Raw genomic sequence first — 11,541 nt, 5'->3', positions numbered from 1 at the left:
TGATGTAAATTTTATGAGGTACCGTCTGGCTTTATCACGGTTTAATTTGTGGTGGTGATTTCTGTAGTATCTCTGCTATGTACACTAGTGCACCTGGGTGTCAGTTCTGCAAATCCTCATGCAATTGCTTAAATTTGCCCATGCGATTAGTCCAATTGACTTCAATCCAGCTATTCTTGAGAGCAAAGTTCAGCATCTGTGTTTGCAGGACTGAGGCCATGAATTGCTACTGAGTGTCTAGCTTTCTATCTGCCTTTTGAACAATGGTTTGGCCTACCCTGCTCTTATCTGCAGGAAAAATCCCTCTGGATTTAATACATTTTAAGTTGTGTAGCTTACTTATCAAGAAACTTAAAAAAAGTAATTAACACTTTTTACGGAATTCATGAAAACACTATTTCTCACTACAGGCTCTTCAGAAGTGGTTAAATAGAATTCTCACTGTAGAGCTATGCAAATATTCTTTTAAGAATGAGTAGTCTCTGTCTGAGGCACAAATATACCAGCTGTGTGTGTGTGTGTGTGTGTGTGTGTGTATATATAGCTTGTACTATGTGGTTAGATCTTTAAGTCAAAAGGAGCCCTTAAAGTCAATAGAAAAATTACCTCTCAGGCTCTAGATTGGTTACTAACCTGAAATATCACACAGTGCTCATTGTTCATCCAAATATCTGAATGTGAATCCTTATGTCATTACAAGTCTCATAGGGCAAACGTTGTTCATTAAATAGTGTTTACTCTTTAGTTTGTTCCATGAGGGAGGACAGTGTATAAATTCTTTTCCATTTTTCTGTATTTTTCTCTATATATATGTTTAGCACCTTATGGTTTTGGCACTTTCTCCCGCTCAAGTATATCACAGATTGGAATTCTCATTTTTAAGCGTATTTCTGTTCTTGCTTTAAAAATGCATTAACAAACAATTGATTATCGGTTATAAACTGCAAAAACACCATCTGGTGCTTGAAATTAGCTAAATTGAAGTAGAAAAAAAATTCCCATTTGAAGAATGTTTGCCAGTGGCGTAAAAAAAGTGCTACTGTCAAGAAATTCCTCATGCTCATAACTTTTTATTAAGTAGCTATGGAAACTTGGCACGTTACATATTCCATGTGTGATCCACATCATCCTCAAGTCTGGGAATTTATCCTGCCTATCTCACTTGAACGGATTTCAGTTTTTGTTCCCACTTATAAAATGTTATGAAATTGCAGCCCGTACACAGTTTGACAATGTTACCTTTCCTGTTTCCAAGTGCTGGTGGGTGGAAAGTCACTGGATTTGGAATGTTTGATTCTTGGTTGCCCTACAGCCCTTCTTTATCACTCCGGCAGCTTAAGGTTCTAGAGCAGGGGTGGGCAAGATGCAGTCCAGGGGCCACTCTGCTGGGACGTTTGGCACAAAGCCGCCCCATGCTGCTTTAAACATCTGGCTGCTCTCTCTGGCTCTCCTCCGGGCACCGGGAAAGGTGGGATAGGCTTTGCGTGCTGCCCTCGCACTCAGCACCATTTCTCAGCTCCTATTGTTCAGTTTCTGGCCAATAGGAGCTGAGAATGTGCTGGGGGGGGAGGGAGGACTCACACACAACCTTCCCCTTCTCCCCCATCAGCACCAGGAGCAGCCAGCTGTTCTGAGTAGTCTGCGCTTGTAGCAGGCAAGGGGGAAGGGGAGGGACACAGGTCAGGGTCTGGCAGGGCTGCTGACAGGGAGCTGTTTAGGTAAGTGCCTCCCATCCAGAGCCTATCCCATCTTGCACCCCATCAGGCATTGGCCACTGTCGGGAGACAGGACGCTGGGCTGGTTGGACCTATGGTCTGACCCAGTCTGGCTGCTCTTATGTTCTAACACACTGCCCCATTCCACCACTCCTTCCTAGCTCAGGTCATCACCAAAACCCTTTGCACATCCCTCCCCCCCAGGTCACAACTCCCTCCCAGCACCTGCACTCGAATGTCCTCCTTCACCCAAACTCCCTCCCAGACCCACTACCCTGAGCTCCATTCTGCACCCACCCTGCATCCGAGATCCCACCCCCCCCCATAGAAAAGTGTGGCCCTTGACCACTTGCCAAAATCTTGGCATGGTCCCCCCCCCCAATCAAATCTTGGCGTGCCCACCCCAATCCAGAGGAACCAACAGCAGTCTGTTGTGTATGTCCAGTCAGTCGAGAGCTGACCGGGGGGGAAAACAGCCCTCAGCATAGAGCAGGGCTACTCAACACGCAGCCCGCAGCCCATTCGTTTGCAGCCCGTGGATGGGAGCTAAAACAAAAAAGGAGTCAATATCATAGTCTCCTGCTGATATGCATTTAGTAGTTAAATTCCTGGACTGTCATTGCTCAGTAAAAGTGCTGTCATATGGGTGGAAATTGGGTAACTATTGCATTTTATTACTATCAGGAGGACTGACTTCAATGGGGCCTGTGTGTTGTGTAGTCTTATCTTAATCTTTGTATTCATGCCCATCAGTGTGAAAAGTGATTTGCATATCTATTTGCATGTATATGCAACCACACTTAAGTAGCGGCCCTCGGCATGAATGGTTTTGGCCCCCAGGGCTTCCCAAGTTGAGTAGCCCTGGTGTAGAGAATCGGTTGGGAGCATGGCATTACGCTACAGCTACTTGCTATTTTCCCCAGGTTCATAGGTTTCTAGGGTTGCCAGGTGTCCGGTATTGGCCTGGACAGTTGGGTATTTGCAGCCTCGGTCAAGCAAAAAAACCCACTGGACATATAAAAAGGGACATTCCTCCCCTGCAGTGTCAGGCGAGAAGAGGGGAGGGAGAAGTGGGGGAAAGGAATGGGGATTTAAGGGAGCAGTGACTTTTTTTTTTTTTTTGCTCAATCCATTTTTTTCCTGGCAAGTTTGATATTTTTGTGAAAGTATCTGGCAACCCTATAGGTTTCTCCAAATTCTGCTGTGTGCTGGGCAGGATACTGTGTATGGCTCAAGAAAACAGGGACCCAATAGAAAAGGACTTTCTGACTGCTGCTGTATGAAAGAAAGGTCTGAGAAACCTGCTATCATTGAAGATCTGCTTGAGTGGGAGACTTTGCGGGGCCTTGTAGCATTAAGAAATATCTATTACAGGTGAAATGGTCAAGCCAATCTTTATCAGACCACTCTTCTCCTCCCTTTTTTAGCCAGCTCCTGTTGCAAGTTGCTTGTAACCTGAGTCCTCTCAAATATATTTAGTCTTCAGTTACAGCCAGTGGGACTCCTGCTTCAAGATCAAAACTGCTAACTCACTGTGACCAATAATGTGAGGTTAAACTTCCATGAGAGGAAATAGTTTTCCTCTTGAAACAAAAGTTAATGCATTAGGATTCGAACGGGGCCTTGCTGCTATCTCCTTAGCAAATCTGAACTCCCTTCTTTTTGTGTTTGCTTAAAGAAAAGCACGTAGTTAAGGAAGTCATTTCCTATAGTTCGGGATTTGCAATTTGCATTCCATAATCTCTTGGTCATTTAGAGACAGATAATTTGTCATGGTTTGTTTTAGCTGTTGTGATATTGATATTTATTATGCAAATTGTATTTCCTACATCTTATTGTTCTGCATCCTATGAATACTTAAATTATTATAAACCTTTACACTTAATATGGGTCGTCCTTCAATTTGATGCTTGAGCAGCAGTGGGTCATAAAGTACAATATCTCATGGAAGGGAATAAAATAAGTAATTAAAACTAGACAAACAAGATACTCTGGTACCTAATCATACTGAGGCAAATGGAGTTTATATGCAGTGTCTTTCAAACAAGATTTGTTTACCAGCATGAAAGTCCTTCTGGAGATGAACAATCTACGGTATCCTAGACTAAGAAGAGCCTCCCTCTTAATCGGAGGATAAATCTGGTTTAGTCACATAGTTGCAATGACCCTAGCAGCTTTAACATTGTGTGCAGCTAGTGCAGGGAGCAAAATACTTTACTGCCAATATGTAAAGGGCAAAGAAGAGCCACTGCTTATTCCAACAGAAGTGAGAAGAGCTGAGATTTATGGACAACGGAAGTGGCTTGCCCAGGGCCTGCTTGTGGGTATGAATGCTCCCAGTTTGAAGGAGTTGGAGTGTGGGAAGAGTCCTGTGTTTGCATATGTAACGCTTGTGTGAATCCACACTAGGACCCAATCAGTTGGAAAAGGTGGTTCTTTCCAAACCCACAGCGCGGTTCAAGATTTGCCTGGAGCAGTTTTAAGTTGAGACTCTACAGAAGGTGACAGAATGGTAAAGCTAAAGTGACAACTCATTTGCTGTAGCACTGCTTCGAATAATCTAATTAAGAGTGTTGGAAATATTTGGCATCCCCTTCCTATTAATGGATACTCAGGACTATAATATTCAAGAACTAATGAGAGAGGGAGGTTTAGTTCTCCTTTCCAATGGAAGTGATGCCTACTCGTCAATAACTCAATGGTATATTTACTGCACAAAATGTATTAAGAGATGGCTGGGCTTAGTCTGGAGGAGCAATTCTCTGGGCCTCATCTCTTTTGCAAAGAGAGAGGAAGGGTTGTTCAAATAAAGAAAAAAAAAAAGGCTGGTACCAATTATTGCACAGAAGGAAAATCTACAGAAGTGTGTCAGAGGGATGTAAATCCCATTTAATTAGTTAACAAGTTAAACATTAAGTTTAACTGTCTAACTGATTACATTGAGGCAGGTGGTCTTTGTACTACCCCTTCCAGCCCTGCCCAAGTCTGCCAACTCCTAGCAGGGGGATTGCTCCCGGCTAACTGTTAACAGTTACTAGGTAAGCATCACCCATTGAGGGGGGTTGACTGGTTACCCATTCACATGCCTAGTCAAAGTCTGGTAACGTTCACCTATCTACCACTTACGGTCTATCTAGAAAAACAAGGATATGGTAACTATTTGGAGATGACCATGCCCCACTTCATGAGGAAAAGAGCAGAGGAGATAACCCTATATTGAGTAGAGTTTAATGCACCGATGTCCAACTTGCGGAAATGGAAAAGAACTTTGGCTGAATGAACATAGTTATATTGGCACCTGTTTGGTAGGCCCTTTCTCATGCCCATAAATTGACTCCTACTCTTGGCTTAATCTTCCATTGGCCAAAGTTGAGTAGAAAGGTGGGAAAGGTCCCTTTAGCTCAAGTCTGTTCAGGAAGCTGTTGGATGGAGGGGTAAAATATGGGGTGGGGGGTGGGAGAGAGGTTGATACAAACGGAATCCTCTGAACTTAACAGCTGTTAACTTAAGGGCTCCGAAATCTCCAGGGGATGTGGTCGAATCACTTCAAGAACAAACCTACCTGCTAAGATTGGAAATCCCCCTATTGTGGACCATCGATACTTGTTTTGGTTGGAGTAGTCCAATGGGACTAAATTGCCACCCGTTTTGTGTGTTTCTTTAGTGAGAAATTAACGTGATTAACACACCGATTAACGTGGAGGATTTTCCTGCATCCTCTCTCATGCTTCCAATGGCATCATTTTACTTGTGGGCTGCTTTTTACATTCAGGGGGAGAGGCAGATGACCACAAAGGCTCTGGAACTGTTCTGAGCAACTCCTAAATGGTAAACCGAATGTTGCTACTAATAACTCCTCCACAACGTCCATTTCCTACTCCACCTTTCTTAGCATCCCTTTAACATCCCTGTGTTTGCCTTCTCCTAGGGTTGTCAAATTTCTAACCAAAGAAAACTGAACTTTGCTGAGGTCCTGCCCCACACCCCCCCAGTCACTCGCTCATTTTCATTGGGTGGAGGAGAGTCCTTTTTCCGCGGTGTGTTTGGGTGAACACTGGACATCTGGCAACCCTTCCAGGGTAACCAACTAGACCAAATTTCCCTGTGTCACACTCCCATGAGCAGAGGGTCCAGCTAAAGCTGATGCCTGAGCGTAGGTTTGCCGGGTGTCCAGTATTCTACCGGACAGTCCGGTATTTGCGCTTTGTCCGGTCCGGTATTCTGATTTACATGTGCACTGTCTGGTATGAGCTGATTTTTCTGGCTGTGCACCGGACGGAAGCCTGGCGTGGGCGGGGGAAGCAGCTGGGAGGCGGGGCCACGATTGGCGCTAGGAGCCTGTGATTGCGCAGAAACCTGGCGGGGGCAAGGGGAGTGGCTGGGAGTCGCCAGGCTTCTGCTCAGTCGCAGGCTCCGAGTGCCGATGGCGGCCACTCCTCCCAGCCTGGGAGTCCCAGCTGGGAGGAGGGGTTGCGATCACCACTCTGGGTGCCCCAGAACGGGGGGGCTGCTTATCACGTGTTCCTTTTTTTTTTTTTTTTTTTTCCCCTCAACCAAAAAATACCACGTGTCCAGTATCTGGCAACCTTACCTGAGCAGCCTGATTTCAGTAGAAGCTTGGGCGGCGCATAATCTCTGACTACCTGCTGCTGTTCATAGTTCTCAGGCTTTGCGAGTGACTGCAGCCTGTATTTGGACAACACTTCAACCTGGCCCTCCAGGACTGGCCATGTTTTCCTCAGACTGTTGCTCACCAGGGGCCAGGAGGTTCTCTTACTCCCACTGCTTCCCCCTCAAAACAATCTGGGGCTCAAAGACAGCTGAATGGAAAGACAGAAGGGCTGTGTCTAGACTGGCATGATTTTCCGGAAATGCTTTTAACGGAAAAGTTTTCCGTTAAAAGCATTTTCGGAACAGAGCATCTAGATTGGCACGGACGCTTTTCCGCAAAAGCACTTTATGTGGAAAAGCATCAGTGCCAATATAGACGCTCTTTTCCGCAATAAAACCGATAGCCATTTTTGCGATCGGGATTTTTTTGCGGAAAACAAATCTGAGCTGTCTACACTGGCCCTTTTGCACAAAAGCTTTGCGGAAAAGGGACTTTTGCCTGAACGGGAGCAGAATAGTATTTCCGCAAGAAGCACTGATTTCTTACAGTAGGAAGTCAGTGCTTTTGCGGAGATTCAAGCAGCCAATGTAGACAGCTGGCAAATTTTTCTGGAAAAGCGGCTGATTTTCTGGAAAAACTGGCCAGTCTAGACACAGCCAAGGGGAAGATCATAGACTACTAGGATTGGAAGGGACCTCGAGAGTTAAGTAATATTAAAAATGTTTGTGCAGCCCCTTCTGAGTGACTCTGAAATGCACCAAGAGTTCAGCTAGGTGGTAGCTTGGGTGTGTTGTAGAAGTCTAATGACCTCCAATGTACAGAGAGCCTGTTCTCTGACTCTCTAGAAAGCATTGCTTGTGACAATTGGGTCTTAGCCTTCATGTGCCTCGTTGTTCTGTTCCCTCTGGGGAATCTAGGCTTGTTTGACCAGCAGATATATTAAAACTACTTGGCTTCATCCTGGGACTCTCACAGGCCAGCGAATGGGTGTTTTAAATTGCACCTTTCTTTTCCAGTGGGGGGAGAGCCTGTTTTCCCTCCTCAGTCCAATCCACCTTTACAGTTGGTGCCATCTTCAACATCAGGGAGTGATGGTGCAGTCCATGGTCACAGGCCATTCTGGTGGTGGTTACATCAGCAATGTAATGTGTAATCGGGTATACCAGTCTGGGAAAGTGGAGTCGTGTCTGGCCATATTTAAAGGCTGGCCGCCCCCTCTCTCCGCTAACATCTCCTGTCTAGCTCTGAGGCATTTTCCAATAGCCTCTCTTAAAGATCCTGCATTTCAAATTCTCTTTAGATCCTTCCTGCTCCTTAGTAAGCCTAAAGGGTCAAGGTGACTGGATCTTGGTTTGCAAGTCAGGTGTCCTTGGCTAGCGATGTTACACAGAGTCAAGCTCAATCTGTCTTTCAAGTAGCAGGATTTGCATTTTTTTGTATAGTTCTCTCTCACTATTTCTTACAAATCATTCTTAACATGAATCCTGCTCTGTATCAACTATGAATCATGGACAGATTAATCAGAGCCGTATGGTATGCTTGATACTTTTTGTAGCAACTGAATTACCAGCATTAGACACAGAAGGGCCATTTTCTAATCTCCAGGTATGCTTTTTCTCCTTTGTCCCCGTCCTTTTTTATTTTGCCTTAAACAATAGGATCCGATTTCAGTAGTGGAACCAAAGAGCCTCTACCTAAATCGCCAATTTACCCCAACTGATGCTACTGCAGAGACTGGTAACAAAGGGTTTTCGTTTTAATAGGCTCTATACAAAGGCAATAAGAAAAATCTGTTTAAAAACATCTACTTGTTTGTTTGGAGTTGGGGAGAAGAGTTTTAAATATTTATTTTCTTCTGTGTTCTTTTAAAAAAAGGATTTGTTTGATGGGTAAAACAAAACAAATCCCAGGCAACCATACTCTGAATTTAAATATTGTGACAGTAAATTGTAACATCTTAAAAGCCCTATTGAATAAAAGACAACAGTCCTGTATCCCTTCACTGCTAAATTCTCCTCTGCATAACCAGCAATAACACACTGACCAAATGAAAGGATTTGGGTGTAGTCATTATAATGGCTTCTGCCACACATCCACTGTTGCATGGTGTTTATGCTAACATGGCCTATTTGTCTATAGACAATAATGCCCGATACTGAATTCAAGGGATTTAAAAGAATTGTGGGGCATGTGGATAGCATAGGATCCATGTGTCCATCCACGTCCCATTTACCAACAGGGTTGTTCATCTCCCAGGTTGTGCCAGTATAATCAAGATTTTGTCTACATGGGAAAATTTCTTCATTGTAACCTGAGGTGAGAATTTCAACTCATTACACTGGTATAAGGGGTGTAGAAATACCAAATCTTTTGGTTCACTGGGAGTTGAAAAATGGTTGTGGGGTGAACCGAACATTTTGTTTTGACATCTAAATGTTGCTTTGACAACTTAATTTTTTTGACAGAAGAAAGGGGAATTTTGAAACTTCCTTTGAATAAAAAAGGTGTTAGTGGCTGGATTCCTGTTGTACCCCTATGTTTAACATTTTGGTGTAGCTGCATCTGCTTCTTAGCTGAAAAATGTTTTGTCGAACATTTTTGCTTCTAGGTATCATTCCCTATTTAGAAAATATTATTCCAGCTTAAATCTGGCTTTTTTTCTAGTTTAGTTTATAGTGGCTGGAGGGGAAGAGGGTTATACTTAAAAGTGAAAGTGGCCTTTTTCAGTTTAATGTGTCCACAGGTGAAGTCAGATCATTATAATTGATGTACTTTCCCTTGTAGCTAAGGCCTAAAAGTATGTGGTTTAATATGGATTTAAGTAAATTGGCAAAATTTAGTGTAGACATTCTTACATTGATTTTAAAACTGGCTTGTATCAGGTTACGTTACACTGAAATTTACAGGTGCAACATATATAAAAATAACCCAATTTTAAATCAATAGTCTACTCAGTGTGTGACTTGCATGGTTTTAACCAAATCGGGTTGCTCTGAGGGAATGCGCTAAGGATGAATTATCAGAAGTACAAAGCCGCACACGGCTGCATGGGTCATAGGGGTGTCTGGTACCAAGTCGTTAAGATATTGCCCAATATAGTATCCACCAAAGTTTCCTTGTTGTATGGAGTGATACCATATTGATGTAAATTCTGCATCTTCAGCACTAGAGATGGGGCTGTGTGCATGGGGAAAGGCATAGGCGGGGCAGCTAGGTAAGTGGTGTGGTGATGTATTTGAGAGAGTCCAGGGTTGGGGTGCATAGGGGTAGGGTCAGTACCGAGGCTGCAGGTCTGGGGTGTGGGGATGCTGGAGGAAGTAGTGTGAAGATGGTGATTTGGAAGGAATATGGGGGTGAGAAGAGTACATAGGTATTGGGGAGGGAAAAGGTGGGAAGGGGATGCAGGCAGATGTGGGTTGTAGGGCTTAGGGCGGCTAGACTTAGAAGGGGATTGGGGGAGGGATGTGGGCAATGCATGCCGCGGGGCTGCAGGGAAGGGAGGTGGGGTTACAGGGAGACAGGGGCTGCAGCCTGTGTGGGGAAGGAAGGGCTGGGGGGAGGCATGCAGAGGGGGGCTGCAGGTTTGGGGGGCTGCAAGGGAGGGAGAATGGAAGGGAGGTTGGGGGTGCAGGCAGAGGGGGGCTGCAGGGGAGGGAGGTTGGGGGCTGCAGGTTTGGGGGGCTGCAAGGGAGGGAGAATGGAAGGGAGGTTGGGGGGTGAAGGCAGAGGGGGGCTGCAAGGGAGGGAGAATGGAAGGGAGGTTGGGGGGTGAAGGCAGAGGGGGGCTGCAAGGGAGGGAGAATGGAAGGGAGGTTGGGGGTGCAGGCAGAGGGGGGCTGCAGGGGAGGGAGAATGGAAGGGAGGTTGGGGGGTGCAGGCAGAGGGGGGCTGCAGGGGAGGGAGGTTGGGGGGTGAAGGCAGAGGGGGGCTGCAAGGGAGGGAGAATGGAAGGGAGGTTGGGGGGTGCAGGCAGAGGGGGGCTGCAGGGGAGGGCGGTTGGGGGGTGCAGGCAGAGGGGGAAGGGGAGAGGGGGCAGGCAGGCGGGGCAGGCACTGGGGCTGGAGGAGGCAGGCCCACAGGCGCGGGGCAGCCGTTCCCCTCCACTCGCCAGCCCCGGGCTCAGCGCCGACGGGCCGGGCCGGAGCTGGGACTTTACTCCCGATCCCTTATCGCCGAGCGGGGCGGGGCCGGGGCCGAGCCCCAGCGGCGGCAAGGCGGGCAGGGGGCGGGGCTGGGCCCCGCGGCCGCCCCGCCCCGCGGTGACGTCGGCGCATCTCATTAGCGGGCGCTCGCTCGCTCGGTCGCTAGGTGCGGGCGGCGCTGGCAGAGCGAAGCAGGTGCCCGGACATGGCGAGTCGGACCGAGCCCAGCGGCTGCTCCGGGCGCGGCGGCGGCGGGGCCCCCGGCGTCCTCCCGCTCCCGCTGCTGCTGCTGCTCGCCGCCGCCGCGCTCGTCCCCAGAGGTAGGGGGGCTCCTGCCCCACGGCCTCCCCGCGCCGCGGTGGGGGGGCTCCCCTGCCCCCCGTCTCCCTCCTGCTCCCCCCCGCTGCCCCCCATGGGCCCCCTGTCTGCTGCTGCCCCCCTCTGCTGCCCCCATGGATCCCCCTTCCCTCTCCTGCTGCCCCCCTCTGCTGCCCCCATGGATCCCCGCTGCCCCCCTCCTGCTGGTCTCCCCCTGCCCCCCGCTGCCCTCTCCTGCTCCCCCTCCTGGCCCCCCCGCCCCTTCTGGTTCCCCCCGTCCCCATGCATCTCCCCCGCCCCCTGCTTCCCCCTTCTGGTTCCCCCTACCCCGCCATGCATCTCCCCTGCTGCTCCCCGGGACTCTCTTCTGCTGCCCCCCCTCCGGCTCCCCCTGCTCCCCCTGCATCTCTTGCACCCACCCCCTGCATCTCCCCTTGCACCCCCTGCTGCTCCCCGTGCCCCTCTACTGTTGCCCCCCCGGCTCCCCCTCTCGCCCCCTCTCCGCTGCCCCCGGCCGGGCCCCGCCAAGCAGAAGTTGCCTCCCTCCGTGACTCGGCTGCGGCGGCGGCTCCCCCGGCTCCGGCTCTGCCCGGGGCGCTCGGAGGGTCAGTCCGGAGCGGTGTGTTCATCCTGCCGGGCTTGCTCCGGGGACCCTGCCCGAGAGCTCCTCGCGGCGCCTGCAGGGATGCGCGCTCCAAGGGCGAGCTGGGGCCAAGTGTCGGGAGTCCCTCCTGGCCCCTTCCCAGCCCTGTTG

General features: G+C 48.6%; 1 protein-coding gene across 3 annotated transcripts in view; it reads left to right on the top strand.

Annotated features, from left to right (window-relative positions):
* The first annotated feature begins 10,624 nt into the window (after positions 1-10,624).
* Positions 10,625-11,541, top strand: part of CADM1 (cell adhesion molecule 1) — a 344,772-nt gene continuing 343,855 nt past the window's right edge. For all 3 annotated transcript variants that reach the window (XM_075909411.2, XM_075909410.2, XM_075909409.2), the window contains exon 1: positions 10,625-10,789. In XM_075909411.2, the coding sequence (XP_075765526.1) occupies positions 10,675-10,789 (115 nt within the window). In that variant the 5' untranslated portion in view covers positions 10,625-10,674. The remainder of the gene's footprint in view (positions 10,790-11,541) is intronic.

Source organism: Pelodiscus sinensis, chromosome 25 (genome assembly GCF_052426305.1).
Source record: "Pelodiscus sinensis isolate ZL-2025 chromosome 25, ASM5242630v1, whole genome shotgun sequence".
Classification (NCBI taxonomy): Eukaryota; Metazoa; Chordata; order Testudines; family Trionychidae; genus Pelodiscus; species Pelodiscus sinensis.
The sequence above is the reverse complement of the archived record's forward strand: the minus strand, read 5'-3'. Positions and strand labels throughout refer to the sequence as shown.